This window comes from Patiria miniata, unplaced genomic scaffold, assembly GCF_015706575.1.
Source record: "Patiria miniata isolate m_02_andy unplaced genomic scaffold, ASM1570657v1 HiC_scaffold_20, whole genome shotgun sequence".
Lineage (NCBI taxonomy): Eukaryota > Metazoa > Echinodermata > Asteroidea > Valvatida > Asterinidae > Patiria > Patiria miniata.
In genome coordinates this window covers 32,640,617-32,658,165 of record NW_024037059.1, presented here as the reverse complement: position 1 = coordinate 32,658,165, position 17,549 = coordinate 32,640,617, and the positions used below count along the sequence as shown (strand labels likewise).

At 42.8% G+C, this 17,549-nt stretch overlaps 1 protein-coding gene across 2 annotated transcripts in view; it reads right to left on the bottom strand.

The window, feature by feature from the left end:
* LOC119728711 (PR domain zinc finger protein 14-like) overlaps positions 1–16,695 on the bottom strand; it is a gene marked incomplete at its 5' end in the record, with an annotated part of 95,248 nt that extends 78,553 nt beyond the window's left edge. For both annotated transcript variants that reach the window (XM_038201050.1, XM_038201051.1), the window contains 2 exon segments: positions 8,570–8,660; positions 16,543–16,695. In XM_038201050.1, the coding sequence (XP_038056978.1) occupies positions 8,570–8,660; positions 16,543–16,695 (244 nt within the window).
* Between the last annotated feature and the right edge of the window lie 854 nt (positions 16,696–17,549).

The window sequence follows — 17,549 nt, the reverse complement described above, 5'->3', positions numbered from 1 at the left end:
TTTGGACCAAACCAATTGCGGTGAAGGGTGTGCTATCCTCGGCAAAATTCACCAGCATTTTCAGTTTTTTTCACCGTATCAGAATTTAAAAAAATACTTTTTCAGGAGTCTTGAAACCTTTCCATGTTCAGAATAAGTTCGTAATTTTTGCAATATATTTTTTTTTCGTTGAAAATGAATACGAAAAATGATGTAATCTTCCAAAAGAGGATAAAACACCCCTTTACAAAATTAATGGATCCCTCCACAATATGAATATTCATGGCAGTCGCGAATCAAAAAGTTATTATTTTTTTACGGTAGCTACTTGTCAGCTTGTTGCTAAAATTAATTATAATAAAAGTTTGGCACAGTAAAAGGACCTGTCTGTTCTTAGAACAAAACTATTCAGCAATAATTGCCATGAGACAAGTTTTTAGTGCTCATCAGGGCATGCTCGGGTGTGACGGAACTCGTCGGGAAAACCCGTCAGTACGTGTGGGAAAATTTTATGGCGATGGTGTAGCGTAGGGCCCCTGTTTTGTTTTGATCAAATTAGAGTCAAAATGTTTTTTTATTGCTAAAAAAATCACCTTTATAATCAAAAGCAGACTTCTCAATTCTAATGACACCCATTTTGCAATTTCGAACAGTTTCTTGAGGTAGAAATCACGATTTTCCTGCGCGGTTTGTACCTTGCGATTCAGCAGGCCGTGCTTACTCACGGTACATCACGCGGCCGCGGTGATCGGCATCTTTATTTTCGGATTGTGTGTTGTGTCGCCGCACTTGTCATCATCATTTTACCCCCTAAATTTCCTTTAACAAAATCAAAACCCTGCCCTCTATCTATGACATACCTGTTTATTGAGAACCAACTAGTTCGGTCTGTCTAATAATTTTAAAGTGGAATTTGTTTCCTTAAGTTAGGAACCGGGCCCTACACTACACGATCACCAATTTTAAATCAGCCCTTGACGTTTGTTCGCTGAGACCACCAGTCCAGATGGGGGCGAATCAAGTTTGGGATTGGCACTGGCCATTGGATTTGGTGAATGCACGGTCGGTAGTGGGCAAGTAGATGTAATTGTAGTGGGCGCATCCACCATGCTTGCCATTAGGCCCAATAGCCGAAGTTAGGCTATTCATGACCACGCACAATCGCTGGTCGGTCGTGGATTGGTAGGATGATTCATCCGAATCCACCGAGGAATCACCCTCCCCCCTTGGGGGCTGTTTCTGGCGATCACGTTTTTGTCTCGAGGGAAAAGTTTCCTCATTCCCCGAGGGTTGTTCGGTACTGGGGACCGCTACCGCTGCCGAAACCCGGCGTGGGTCCCTATCTGACGTGGGTCCATGTTCGTCGGCATGAAGTAACAGCATATGATGCCTTTGAACACATCGACTTGTCCATTAATTCACCTTCCAATAAACCTCTCCGACTCATAGTTGTATACAGACCTCAAAGATTGCTCAACAAAAAGCCCACAGCTACACTCTTTATGCAAGAATTTTCTTCATTGCTGGAACATATCGTTTATGATGCCAATCATATAATGATAGCAGGAGAGTTCAACTTTCAAGAAGAAAATTACAAGAAGAACATGGAACGAAATTCTTTGGCGTCACACCACGCTTACTTTGACGTGTGTCCGCCATTACTAACGTGAAAATAAACTGTAGATTCACAAAACAACCCCAAAGAAAACCTGACACAACCCATGTATTTCTTTTATTAATAAACAGATAACCAGCGTACTCTGTACGTATTATTTTATTCTGAACGTATTATACAAAACCAACGCAAGCACACCATGCGGTATATAAAACAAGAAGAAAACGACACACCTCGTGTTTGACTTCTTTATTAACAAAATCAACAGCAAATGTACTCCGTACACAAACCTGTAAACGTAACAAAAACAAAACCTGGCACTCTACCAGAAGCACCGAATCTTGTAGTATAACTCACAAAAGAAATAACTCACAAATTTCTTTCAAAATGTACACAAAAAACACTCTAGCAGAGGATACGTCCGTAGGAGATTCGAAAACACGTTCGTCTTCCATGAACGCTAGAGAAAAGAGGACGAGTTGGCCGTAGGCGGGAGCGGGGGCGGGTGATGGAGGGCACCCTTGTGTGGTTTTAAAATCTAGCGTGGAACCTAAGGCTTAGAGAAATATGCATATTGCAGGTTTAACAGGTAAGGGAGTCCCTGAAGTGGACTTTCAAATGTCCTCAAATCTCTGTACACCAACACCACCGCAATAGTAGCTGGTGCGAATGAGTGTTCAGAGTTTAAAGTTACGTTGAGTTGTCGACAAGGAGTTCTAGAATCATGCGTTTTGTTCAATTTCTACTTTGATTCTGTGATCAAAGTCATCATCTCCGATAACGAGAAGCTACACCCCGAGGGAATTGGTATTGACATCAAGTTCGCCATACCAAACGAGTGTACAAACCGAACAAATCGACGAGACCACCCCGCCGCTGGAAGAAAAAGGCAGCAATTTCTACTCTACGCTGACGACATGGTTGTTTTCACTGACTCAGCTGTTAAACTGCAAGATTTCCTCACTACCTTCCATGCGACTGCTTTCCGTTTTGGTCTCAATTTCTCTTTCACTAAAATGGAAACGATGTCTTTCAACACCCCTCCTGAAACAATGAAATCGGAGTCGCTTTTCAACGTTCAAAATCACATAATCAAAATGTAACACAGTTCAGGTATCTTGGCCAGATGGTAAGCAACCAAGCTGATGTCTACCTCGATGCTCGCATCACCGCAGCCCAAGCTAAATGGTCTGAACTAAAACACGTCTTTACCAATAAATACCTTAAACTCTCCCTCCGCGTCAAATACCTCTAGGCGCACGTCCGTAGTCGACTATTCTACGGTGTCCAATCGTGGGACCTTACCTAAGGTGAAAAAAAAAACTCCAGGCAATTTACACCTTTCCTTCGCGGTATGATCCACAACAGTTTTCAGCTTTTTCAGCCTGGCGGCCATGGTGGCAAAATCCCACCAAGAAAATCCAAGTCAATGGAAAAACCTGTCCAAACCAGTCGAGAGAACCTCCTTCAGAATACGACTTCTCGTGTAAATACTCCAACCTTGATCTACACCGCATTTGCAAAACCTCAACCTCAGACCAATACTGTGAGGTACAAATGCTGCAATATGTCAAACGTCACACGAATGAGCAACGATCAGTGGATAAAAATACTGCTCTTCACCCAAAACAAATCTACTGGAATAGACACTATGCAACTTAGACATACAATGCAAGACAAAACGGAGTTAACCAGATTTTGATCAGATAGATACCCATGGTATTTCAAGAAGAAACTGGCCATGAAGAATTACAACAATTCACAACATGGAGAATATAAGTAAGTAAGTCTTTGGGTTTGGGTTCCGCTTTTTCGACTCACCCTGTACAAATTGAAATTTCCACAAATGCATGAGGATTCAGGATGGTGTGCCAAGTTGAAGGGGTCTGTTTCATTAAATGCCAACACAAAAAGTAAACAAATGTCCTTACACGTGTATACATGTACCACATCACCACACTTCCCCCATCCCCATCCTTACCCCACCCCTACCTTGGATCCCCCACCCACCCCTACTCCAACCAACAACCCCTACTCCAACTCCCCACCCCAACCCCTCCCCACCCACCACAACCCTCCCCCTACCCATTTTCACCCAACCCCTACTCCCATCCCACCCCACCCTATAAAACGAGAAGCACATACACATACACTAGCACGTTTGTTTATGGTGTAAATCAAGGATTTTTTATTGTTCCTCTTCCCTTTTCCTTTGTTTATACTGTAAGTTTTTTGCAACAGCTCTCATTGGTTTTGTACACGATTTCTAATCGAGGTCGTCCTCGATTCGGTTCCTGTCCTCGATTCATCGATGATGTCAGGAGAAGAAAAATCCTCCGACTGATTCTTTGTCAAAAACCCTGCTTTAGGGATCAAGCGCACACCCCCCGGTTCCCACCGGATGTGACCTGTCTCTACGGTACGTGAATGCAGTTTGCTACGGCGTCTAGACGTAGTCACTTCTAACAGAAAGGCAACCCTAATGGACAGTTGCAACAATCGGTTCAAATGGGGGTCTCGTTAAGTTTGATAAAACACTGAAGAGATCCCATGTCGGTAATAACCTACGCATCGGGGGGCGTGAAACAAACATTCCCCTGAGGACTTGGCTGAGAGCTTGGTTATTTGATACTGAAGAACCATCCGTAAAGCCACCATGAATAGCTGCTATGGCTGAACGATAATTCTTAATCGTGGCAGTAGTAAGGCTACCTTCAAAAAGGTATACCAGGAAGTCTGCAACCTCCCCTACAGAAGTATCAGAGGGATGCAGAGATCGGCTTCTACACCATCTGTAAAAATGGCGTAGTCTACTGTCATAAATTTTCCTGGTCGATGCTCGTCTGCTGCCGGCTGCAATGGCTGCAGCTCGTTGAGAAAGGCCTGCCAGGGATACACATTTCTGAAGGTTTACAATCCGTTCCTCTGTAGGACGAGCCAATCTTTTCTTGAGGTCGAGTGATGCTCCAAGAAAGAATGGGAACTGGGACGGAAGTTGGTGGGACTTCTCGGTGTTGATGATAAACCCGAGATCCGACGCAAGACGCCATGTCCGGTTGAGTGCCGCTGACGTGGCCGTCTGAGATGGACCCACGATGATCCAGTTGTCGAGGTACATGAAAATCATCACCCCTTATTTTCGTAGTGCGGCCCCGACTGTCTTCACTAACCGCGTGAAGACTCGGGGTGAGGTTGAGAGGTGGGGGGGGGGGGTGCTCAAGACGCCCGGAAGCCGCAGCCGGATTGCGGCCATTGCTGTCCGGAGAACATGCGAGTCTGCGTGGCACGCACACCGGAATTGTTATCGGTGCGGCCACGAAAACCACCACGACTAGATTTCAGTGGTTTGCGTCGAGGGATAACAAACAACGTTTTGGCTTTATTCTGTTGTCCTTTGGTCGCTGGGGCTGGAGGCTTCTTGAAGTTGATCTTTTCAGTAGCCTTCAGATGCTTGGCTTCATCTCTCATATGTTCCTCGAATTTCCCAGCAAAGAGATCTTTACCCGACAAAGGGAGGGTTTCAAGTCTCTTGCGAGCACCCCGCGATGGGAGGAAAAGTGCGTCAAGCACGTTACCCCGGCGGGCGGAGGTTGCCAAGGCCGACACGCATGCGAACTGGTCAAGCACGGTGCGAAGGCCATGGTTAAGGCAATGAAGGGCCGCAGTCAGCATGTCCGCTGGAATCGGCGATTCGTCCTCATAGCCTAAGGCTAAATACTCCATGAGGAGAAGCAAGAATGAAGTTGAACGCAAGCCAAAACGGGAAGCTGAGTCTATCTTCTTCAAAGTGTCTTCAAGCTTGCCCCTCGTCTTGTCCACAAAGGGCCGGCTGGAAGACGAATTCCCCTCATCGGCCGCCAGCTTATCTTTTGCTGCGTCGGGGAGGGAAGGCGTGGTGAAAAATTTGGCAAAATCTTCCTGCGGGAAACAATAGTAATCCTGTTCCCGTCTAAGGAATGGACGCCATTTGTTGACATAATGTTGTCGATGTGTTTCACACATACTTGATCCAACGGAAGATTGGGGAACACTTTGTCACTGTTAGATGTGGAGCCCGTCCGACGCTTGAATGATTTATGATCGGTCGGAGCGGGCTCATCGGCAAAGGGTAATTTAAGTACCCGTATCATGTCTCTCTGTACTAAACGAAGTTCCGTTTCAGTGATGGACAGCCGGTGTAATTGGTCTGGTTCTTCGTCATCATCGGATGAATCAGCCGATTGTGAGGGCCGAGTAGACTCTGGTGAACGAGAGCCGTTTGGAGGGGTAAATTGTACAGAACCACGCAGTGGTGGCTGTGCAACTCCCTCAGAGACAACAGACATCGATGGGTGAATACTCAACACAGGCGGGGATCCCGGCGCAAGGCTAACTGTGTGCGGTAGGTCCCGTTGTCCCTGGTCCATCCAACCGCGGCCCACGGCCGACGCACATGAGGCATTCGCTGCGGGCCGACCTCCGATGTACAATCAACCACGCGTGGTATATCTCGTTGTGCTTGGGCCACCCAACCGTGACCAATGAACAATGACTGTGAAGCATTCACTGCAGGCGGGGACTCCGGAGCAAGGCTAACCGTGTGCGGTATGTCCCGTTGTTCACGGGCCACCCAACCGTGACCGGTGACTGAAGATTGTGAGGCGAGACCAACAACCGATGGTTGTGGGGCGTAGCTCGCCGCTTCAGGGGGGCCACCAATAGGCCCGCCTGGCGGCCTGCAGACATAGCCGATAGCGTAGCTGAAATAGACTGAAATGCCTGCAGGAAATTAGACCTCGAAATCGAGTCCTCACGTCGGGAGCGTTTGCCCCGGTGGGACCGGTCAGAGGAGCCGTCAGAATCCGAAGAAGAACAGCGTGATCGGCGATCAGCTTTCTTCTTCTTGCTCTTCTTCTTTGAAGAACGCCCTGGAGTGTCTGACGACAAGTCAGAAGACACCTTGGGCACCGGGACCCCCGAACAATGGAAAAAGTCCGATGACGAGAATGGTCCCTCAGAGCAAGATAGACCGGGGGCCGTCGGGCCGGGATATCCCCGGGCGACCGGCTCCACGTCGCTTATAACCTGCCCGGCCGACAGCGCTTCAGGCCCCGTGGGCTGAGTGAGCGCTGGTCGGTTTGATAGCCCGTGCAACAGCCCGTCCTGGCAACCAGTGGTACTCGGCACTGTGTCAGGAGGGCACGGGTGACTAGAGCCCACTGGAGCATGGCGGCTAGTCCCCTCGGGCTGCCCAGCGTTCGGGGAAGAGCCGGGGGCTATAGCGGCGCTCGTACCCGAGCCACGCTTGCCCTGTCGGCCCTTTTTAGGCTTCACTTCGGTACAGGAAGTATGTTTTGGAGGAACCTTGCCGGAGTGTGCCTTCTGTTTGGGTGTCCTGCCTGAATTGACCGAAGGAGACCGAGGTCCTGGTCAGCGGAACTGCCAATGCCCCAAGCCAGCAGTGGCTGAGGGTGCTGGACGAGGGACTTCGGCTGTGGTAACGACGGAGCGATACCAGCAGAGAACTCGGTCCGTCCCGTGGGACGGTTCTCCCCAAACGCTTCATAATAATGAACTTATCACTCAATAAGACGAAACTATACTCTATATAGAGGGCACGTGTTGTGGGTTCGAGCCCCACTGTGGCCATGCGTGTTGTGCTTTTGAGTAAGGCACTTTACCTCAAGTACTCCTCTCAACCCAGGTGTTAAATGGGTACCGGCATTATTCAATGCTGGGAAGGTAACAGACTCGGTGTGGAGGTGGTGTGGCGATCCCCCCACAGCAGCATACGAGTCTGGCCCAATCGCTAACGAAAGAGAGATGGGCACTCTGTTCCTGTGAACACAGGTTCATCCCCTTTACCTTTACCTTTACTATACTCTACTACACTTTCTCTAATCAAATACTTCTCTTAAAAAGCACAAAATGGTATCAAAATACAATGAAAATACGGAGCGTATTTTTATACGTCATACCCCACCTGCCGCTAAGAGAAAAGAGGACGCTCAAGAGGCACGCTTGCCGCGGGGTATTATGGGTAGGGCGCCAGAGGGCGCTATTGTATATAACTCTTAGCGTAAAATACCTGCCGGTAGGGGGAATATGCATAAGTAGTATTGCTCTACAGGTAAGTAGAGTGAAGTGGACCAAGGATTTTGTGTTCCTCTTCCCTTTTCCTTTGTTTGTACATTTAACTTTTTCACAACAGCTCTCATTGGTTTTGTACACGTTTTCTAATCAAGGTCGTCCTCGATTTGGTTCTTGTCCTCGATACACCGATGATGTTGCACATGTGTCCTCGATTTACACCATAAACAAACGCTTACATACCTATTGTGGAAATTCCGTTGTTTTCGTGTAGAAAAACCCGGCGAAAATAACGGAGAAAAACATTGTTTTACTCACACTGTTAACACTCAAACCAAATCTTTTTTTATCATGATTTCCTTGAGTGTTCACCTTCATTATGCGACAGATAACCCTAACCCCAAAATTCTCTCTAAACCTGTTTCCAGAGAGGGGGAAGCCTTGCGTGGACGTGGGCAAGTCCACATAAACAGCAAAAAATATTTTGTCTGTCCTTTGCCGTCCAGGTCATAGTGCTTGTCACAGTATTGATTTTGGCCTCTTTCATAGAGGCAATGTTTCCTTGTAGTTGCCTCTTTATGAAATATTCAGTACATTTTGATACAATTTATACTTACAATTTATGAGACAGCAAGCTAAGTGTAAAGTACTATTTGGATCAAAAGAGAAACTTGGCAACAGTTGTGTCATATTAAACCAATACATCATTTGTCCATGGGGAAAACTTGGTGAAAGAAATAGTAACAGACCTTTTGCACATCAGCCATCTAAGAGGACAAATGCCTTTGTTTTGCTGTTATGCATGAATTAACCTTTTATGCATTCATTGTACTGAAATAAATAACAAAAGATATCCTCCAAGATGGCTGTTCCGCATACGATCTATACATAGAAACATCATCTTACCTGGTTTATTTGCACACAGTAATGTCACATTCATGGTATGAGCATAGTCTGAAGCATACCACACTCTGAGTTCTGCATGGGGTGCCACAGGCTGTAAAAGTCACATATAAAACAATTTGTTTACAACCTAGCGGGGGCATTTTGGGTTTACCTTGTATTTCGTACTATACTGAACATCAACTACTTTCAACTTTAACATTTACTTTGTACACAGAGGTAGCACATGCTTTTGAATGGTAGTAAGTCCTTTTCAAGTGTCTTTAAAAAGTCACTTTTTTAAAGAAATATTGTTCAACAATCATGTAGTTCTTTTTCACATACATGAATCATTACCCTTCAACCCAAAGCAATACCAAAACTTTCTTAAATTAAAGGCATATAGGATCATTTGTACAGGATAAGGATGCACTTTGTTTGCTTCAAATACCACTGAAATCTCCAATCTCCACCTTGTATGAAAGCCCATCAATAAATCAAACAAACATTCAAGCATTTTGCATCTAAGTTTCACAAGGATCAGTGCTGATGTTTTGAAATTAGAAGTGCCTTTTTAATGAAATATACATGACCAGGCAGAACTGTTTGGAAATTTCTGAATACTCAATTGAGTTTTGTGGATGATGGACATTATACAGCCGTGTGGTTGCAAAGCGCTGTGATTTAGTTTACTAAAAAGAGCGTTCTTAAATGCCGATTATTATTATTATTATTATTAAAGGGCAATTTCTAAAAAAATTGAATGAAACCACATGTTCACGTCGGTGGGCGAAATCTTTGAAAATTAATTTCTCCCGTTTGGAAGACCGTATCTTCATGCAACTTTCAGGGTTAATTTCCCTTATAATGATCCAAGTAAGTGCTAAAAATCGTTGTGATATGTTCATTACTTTTCGTTGAAATTGGAAAAAAAGGCCTGGCTACGTGTATTTTTAAAAGTTGTAACACTGGTGTTTGCAATATCTGTCAATCTTATGGTGTGCAGTAAAAATTTGCAGAAAGCCTTCTTCACAAGTTATTAATTAATAAATATCACCCTTTTTGCCGGTTTCCATTGGACAATACTGAGACCCACGCCAAGTCACGCCGAGTGACGCTAATGAATATGCTAATATGTGATCGTCCATTGTTTTGCCAGGCCGAAATCGGTCAACTATAGCGCCTACAGTGCTATAGAATCTTTGCTGAAAACCATGCGCGTGGTGTGGTCGGCAAAAAATCCTCATCAAAATTTTCCATGGAGATAGTTCAAGGTGTAACACTAGCATTAACAACAACAGATTAAGCTGAAATTCGGAATATACTAAGATGATAGAAGTGTTCAACTGCTCTTGAAATAACAACTTTATGAAATTCCTAGGAATTGAAATAAATACATAGATTTGGGGACATTTTCAAACAATCTCTTCCCAACTTAAAGGTCAGCTTTACCAGTAACCAGTATTCAGGTTTCGGCATCGATGACAGTGATTTTTTCACTGACATGAAGTTTAGAATTTCTTCTTCCGTTATAATTTAACATTTCAATCATACTGAGCATATTTTCTGAGAAACAAAACGTTTAAAAGGCCATGTTTTGGGGGTTCAAGAATTTCACTGCTCTGTTATAGCGTCTAAGTACGTAATCGGATTAACTTTGCTTATCAAGGGGCCACGCTTCGCCTTCGCAACCATATGGCTGTATAGGAACCTGAAAACTCCTCATGATGGGTATAAAAGTGTGTGGGAAAATGTCCATTAATGATGCTGATAATGATGCTGAAATTAAGTGGAATGCTTGTAGAAATTAGGCTTGTGGAATAACTTCTCGGTGATTTATTATTGGACAAATTTTTTATTTATAACCTGGACAAATCCTCGTCAGACTCTGATGAAGAAAAACGGTGTCTACTGGTAGATCATCATGATTTCTTTGACTTTTTAGCCGAGTGGGCTCGAGATCTATTTGGTTTAGGATATATATAGTATTGGAAGATCCGTCCCCAGGAAATAATGCCGTACGTGGGATACAGTGGAATTATAGCGGGCCAGGAAACCGTCCTTGATAGGTGCTGAAACTAGCTCCGTGGATATATCGGATGATAATTTACTGGCTGCTTCAAACTTTGCCTGTGACATATAAAAGTTCATTTCGACACTCCAAATGAATATGAAGATTGCATGTATGAGTATAAAGGTAAAAAGTTACCCTTTTTGTCAAGTAAAAATAACAGCTAATAAAATCAAAAATTTAAATGTTGTATTTTTAGCATGATAATGTCAGATACATTAAGCTTTATTGTTTAATTTGCTATCTGATGAAGTTTATTCAGAAATCGTGTTTGCACTAAGACTGTTCTATTTCGAAGCTCTCTGTGTCGTCACTTTGCAATTGTCAAAGCTACCCTGTGCCTTTTACGGCTTTGTAAGACTTAAGTGGATTTACAGGAATATGACCTTATGCTTCCGTCTAATTGTTTGACCCAAAAACTACTTTTCTGATTTTGTTTTCTTCTAATTCTGGCTTTACAGACTGTGGATAGTGTTACGAAGAAGGTCCAAACTAGCGGGCAGTCTCCAGTCGGACTACTTCGTAACCAACGCAACTCGAGACTATAACTACTCATCATTGGACAAGGAAGGACGAGCTAAAACCACTCAAAATTGCAAGATTAAGATTTTGGTTAATTTTTTAAGCAAAACGGCTACAAGTCTTCCGGGTTTACATTGCACGAACTTGTGATTTTTCTTCAAATGTTCTTGGACACCATGGAAAAGACCTACACATTTTTTCAGGATGATGAGTTCTTGCCGATCAAGAATTTCTAGGACTGCATGCTAGCATTGAAACCCAGGAACAAGATCGAGATATAAACTGTACTGCGAACCTTGTCAAAACATTGTTGCATGTAACATTACTATATACAAACATTCTGTAAAAGAAAAAAAAATGGTACGCGACTTTCGCCTTAACACTGTAAGGAATTGTATAAGAAAATGCATAAAATTCTATTTGAGAAACGGTGTAGCATGCTATATAAGAAACATAAATGGTTCTAAATTTCACGTAATCGTACGAATAATGCATAAAATTCCACTTGAGAAACGGTGTAGGACTTATGAGAAAATTCTGTGCGAAAAAAAAATGGTTCTTGACTTACGTATTAAGCATTGTACGAAATATATAAGAAATATCATTGACAAAAGGTGTAGTAAAGTTGCAACTGTGCAAAACTATAATTGTGTAATTTTTGGTGTTTCTTTATTTCCTGCTCCATTATTTTGTAGGAATGGAGTGATGGAGGCATTATTACCCTCCAAAAGAATGGAGAGGTATCGCCTCCAACGCTCCATTCGTGCAAAATAATGGAGCGCTAGGACAATAGGGTGACATCACGGGTGGAGTTTAATTCGCCCGGGCGGATTACTTATTCGGCCGGGCGAATTACTATGTCGCCCGGGCGGATTACTATTTCGCCCGGACGGATTACTAATTTGCCCGGGCGAATTAGTAGTCTGCCCGGCCGGGAGAATTAGTAATCTGCCCTGGCGAATTAGTAGTCTGCCCGGGTGAATTAGTAATCCGCCCGGGCGGAATAGTAATCAGCCCGGTCAGCCCGGGCGGAATAGTAATCCGCCCGGGCGAAATAGTTATCCGCCCGGGCGAAATAGTAATCCGCCCGGGTGAAGTAGTGGGCCTAAAAAATATTTTCGGTCATGTCCTAAATACGCTTCCGTACTAATATGTTATAGATTGGAGCATAGCGTTCTTTCACCTTACAGAAAACACCATATTGATAAGAAGAAAAGAAAAGGGCAAACAGATCCTCGAAACATACGCTTACGAAACTACTGAATGGAAAAAACTAACAATTTCAAATGTCCGGTGCTGCGAATTTGTCGACCATCTCCAACAATGCACAGGGAAAAATGAACTCTCTGTGGCAAACTCTTGGTGGCGCACTGCATTGTGAATCGCCCGTATCCTACCACAAGGTTTTTACCACTAAAACTGATAATTCGAATTTTGCGTCTTCCATGCGGTTTAAACAACACAATCCAGATTCCGGAAGGTCAATTTATCATCAGACTTGCGTGCAAAATGTGCCGCTAGTGCACTCCCACGAAAAACTAAAAACAATACATTCACTCTTACCTATTAAGGGGCAGAACAAACAGGGGGTACTAGCGAACAGAACCAACGTAGGTGTATAGGATTTTACGTCTTTCAGGCGGTACAAACAACACATTCAGGAAGCTGGTCTTTTGAAGCTTAACCAGATAGCTATGAATTTCGCCCCACTGGCCACGTTGTAGACCATTACACCAAGCGAGAACATAATCAGTTGCGTCTTAATGACTTTGTCTTTTGATTGGCTACGGGTGCATTCGTTTAGCTTACAGTAAGTAAAACTTTCAGGAGCCTGTTCGATTATCCATCATGCGATCCTCGTGTTTGCTCCGGTGTCACGGTACACCACTTCCCCAGTTCGCAAGCAGGTCTCTGGTTGCTGCCCGGGTGTGTTTGACGTAAGCAGACGGTTTCGTTGATAGGAAGACTAAATGAGATTTGAAGTTGTTGCAGTAGCACCATGTGGCAAAATCTCTTCTGTGAGTATGTGTGGTTCTGAAAAGAACCGGAGGGTACTCAACGTTTTGGACAATATATTCTGCCTGTCGTCAGGAGTCTGAGGGATTCCAACAGTGAAGTGGGGTTATATGGTGCCTTGAAGCGATGAAGCATGATAGAAAGACTAAAGATGGCAAAAACTTGAATGCAAAGTGAGTATAGTGGAGAGATTTATGACACAAATATTGCCAGTTATTAATGGTGCTGCATTGGATTCAGTAATAATGAATAATTCAGAGCATGTACTCCGATGTCAGCGATTATTGATCTCGTTACAGTGATAAAACTAAATATGTGCAAGTGAAGCAGACTTTAAAGTTGCGCCCCCAAAAAACTTTGACCTTAACTTTCAAGAGTGCCTAAGCAAATACACCACAGTGTCAATAGCCTCATCTCGTGGCTTCCCGGGTGTAACCCCGGTGTATACACAGGAAGCTAAGCGAACGCACCATAGCCTCTAATAATTTGATATCTTTCCATTTGTCGGGGGGGGGGGGGGGTCGTCCCACTAGCCGAAGGGAAATAATGTCTCCGACATTTCACAAAGAAACTACTGTGCCTGTTTTACAAAGATCAAAAGCACTATACAAATTATATACAAGGAAAAAGCACACTAGGCAGGCTAGGCATAGGCCTATTATTTAGATTTACCACATTTTTTTATTGACAATTTACAGTAAATGAATGTTTGTTCAGAATTGACAAGAAGTACATTACATTCATAACCATTTCACACCTCGCTTTAATCTGTAAGAGAATGCCAAGATAGAGCTTTCACATGCTCTTTTAATAGCAAACACTTTTGCTTGCTGAAAGGTTGTTGTCACATGCATGGTGTCAGCCAACTTGGCTACGGCTTCACTCGTGCCCATCGCCCTCTTCCCATACACCCGTTTGTTATTTCAGCCACTAGCCAAGTCATTCAGACCCAGGGCCTTATTTGTCTCTACAATTAGCGGGTACCAGGTTGTCTTCTTCCTGTAAGATGAATTTAATTAATACAATGTAACTTTCTTTTCTTTCCATGAAGTTGGGGAACATTTTGTGACATTTGGACATAATGCATTATTAAAAGGGTTTGCTTCAGAGTAACCAGAATGCTATTATTATCAATATTTATTTGAAGTCCTCAGAATGTTTCTGAGCAGTAGGATGGTATTTACCATTATATTTATAATTTATAAATACGTAAGACAGTTTACCCATTCCTATTGGTCGAGAGCCTGTCATGTGGCCAGTCTTAAACGGATGATAAAGACATGGCTAGCTGGTCTTAAACACTTTTAAAGTGTCACATGAAATTTGGACTCCTAAAAATCCAGTGCCTCTTACCGTTTTATTGGTTGAACGTTCACAATCCTCACGTAGGCATGCGCAATACTACCGGTGAGTCAGAATTTTATAGTCCTAAATTCACAACGCAACGCCCCAGGTGCATTGTGTGCGACATCGCGCAGTACGCGCAAGCCAATCTTCATAAAGGGAGTTGTTTTATCTTCATAAAGGGAGTTGTTTTACAGCTTACTCGCTAGCTGGACACTCCATTATTTAGCTAGAGGGGTGTTTCAAAACACATGAAGTAAACTTGTTGAACAATATCGTAGTTATTTGACCGAAAAGTTTTGATTTTTTTGACCGAAAAGGTATTTATGAATGGGAATAAATATGTGCTTGGTCGACTCGGTATTAATCACTCTGTTTAAGACCTCTTGGAGTCTGGGTGCTGATAATTACCCTCGCCTTTGGCTCGGGCAGAGATGAAACTGGCATAAGGCGAAAAAAATCGGAAAATAGGCCAAACAAAAATACGTGACCGAAATCTGGGCCACGCTACAGTTACATGCACGTGCATGTACCATACACTTCATACCCAATTTCTGGACACCGACTCCTTCTTTATTTTGATTCCAACAAAATTTTACCCGGGAGGGGAGGGGTGGGGGAAACAATTGATAGGCACATTATGGTCTTTCTCTTCCAACAAATGCCAGTGAAATGTTTCGCTAATGCTCTCTTCGCTATTCTCGAGATAATCATCACGATTTTTAACCCTAACAGTCCTGAATCCTCCAATTTTAATACGATTTTGCATACCCCCTAGGTTAAAGCATTGCATTTTGTACAACTAAATCTGAAACCTCCGAAAATCGCACAACATAATGATTTTATCCACTGGATCATTCACAAGGCTACCCGTTCCCGACCGGCCATGTGCTAGCGGATGGTACGGTGCGGTAGGTACGCTGGTACCATTGCATATCATCTTCACACGCACGTGCGACACAGTTATTTTTCCATGTCACCTGTCAATGTTTAACCTTTTGTCCAGCCGGAGAAGGCTCCGATCAGTGTTATGGCCTGTGTTTCTACTGATGAAACACTCCAATAACGACTGGTGAAAGAGATTAAAACTACGTTTGCGATGATTTTAACGTGCCATTTCCATCAACTTTTCATTGACTTTTCTTCGAAATTATGATTGAAATAAAATGACATTTTGTGAAAAAAATCGTTACAAAATCAAATTTTGTGGGACACATTGTAAGAAAATCAAAAATTTCGTTGGAAAATTCATAAAAAGTCGGATTCCGATGAAAATCAGAAAAGTTTCATCTCTGCACTCTAAACTTGCAGTTTAGGCATATTAATTCAAGTCTTAGTGCTATTTTAAGAAATCCGCTAGCTGATGGAAAGTGTCAAACTTTTTAAAATGTTACATTAAACTTCCGAAATTTAGAATGGTCTGTACTGTTCTCAACTAATTACTTGGGGTAATGGGGGGGGGGGGGGATTTGAGCCAAAAATGTTAAAATATTTACCAAACTATTTACCAAACATGGTGGTGTTCATGTAGCAATGTTAACCTGTTTTTCTTAAGACATCATGCCGAATAACATCTAAATGCTCTGAAACTTTCTTTAATCCCTAACAGAACTAAACCCATCAAACCCCAACGGCATGTTTTGTCGGAATCTGTTAGGATGGGTACAGTACCCCTAAACTGACAGTCTTTTACATTGGGTTGGCACAACTCCAGAATCAAAATCAGAAATATGTGCGTGCAGTTTCCCATATGGTGTTGGAATTTGCCAGGATGGGTATGGTTCCTGGTAAATCATGCTAGGGAGTTAGGGTTAAAACCGTTACTATCAAAATCAACAATAAACAAGTACACTAAGTGACCCTGTATACCTTATCTTAAACTGTGTTAAAATCTTACAAGCATATCCCAACTTCACGGAAAGACCCAAATATTAACAACAGATCCAAGAAAGTAAAAATAATAAAAAATAATAATAATAAATAAATAAAAAAAGTAATATTCTAAAAATTGGAAATTTGATTTTGCTTCACTATATTCACTTACTTTACAAGTAGCGAAGTAGATGTCCTCGTTAAACTGATAGGCAACCAAGTTCTGTTCATCAAATGTAGTTGCTAACCGTACAAACATCATCCAGCTACATGCATTTTCATTGCTGAGATCTAATGTTGACACTTCTATACCATTTCTGAACACCTGAATAATGACAAAAAAAAAATATCCCCTTTTAGATTTGTAATGTTTCTTTTCTGAAGGAAAAAACACACAGCAATTTGTTTTGTATAATTTACAAAAAGGCATGTATGGTACATCAGTCAATCTTTTTCTAATTACCTGTGCCTGGGAGGTTATACCTTGGTCTGTTGGTTGGTTTGTCTGTTAACACGACAACTTAAAAAGTTATGTACGTAATTGTATGAGAATTGTTTTAGGGGTGGTCCTTGGTACAAGTGCAAATCAATCAGATTTTGGAAGTGATCTTGATCTGGGTCTGGATCTACTTCTGGCACCCCGTGTGCTAGACCTGTGAACGTGGCTATATACATACATGTAGCCACGGATCGCTTCCAATGTGTTTGACACCTTCCACTTACATTCCTGAATGTAACGAGCACTAATGTGTTCAGTACTTGCATAAAATTTTATATCTCGAACTTCCAGTGACACAGGATGTCATTCCAAAGAAATTGTCAGGGTCTCGACTCGAGACCAGCAATATGCAGCATTTATTGCTCATAGTATCAATTACATCGCGTTTGTTGTTTTCATTCAGTATCGTTGGTTATCATAACCAACCTTATTTACTTTTTCGTCTCGTTATGTAGTTACATGCATGAGAATGGGTGCTGATAAAAAAAACCAAGGAAAATATTTTGTAACCAAATAAAGCGTGGTGCGAATGGAGCGTCCAATGGCCGGGGGTCAACCCCTGAAGCTCCTGGGTTTTAGCATATTTGAAACCTGTGGAGAAGAGTTTGTGAGATCAATTTCATGCAATTTCAATGAATACTACAGTAAAAGCAGCTACATGTACCAGATTAAGAAATCAA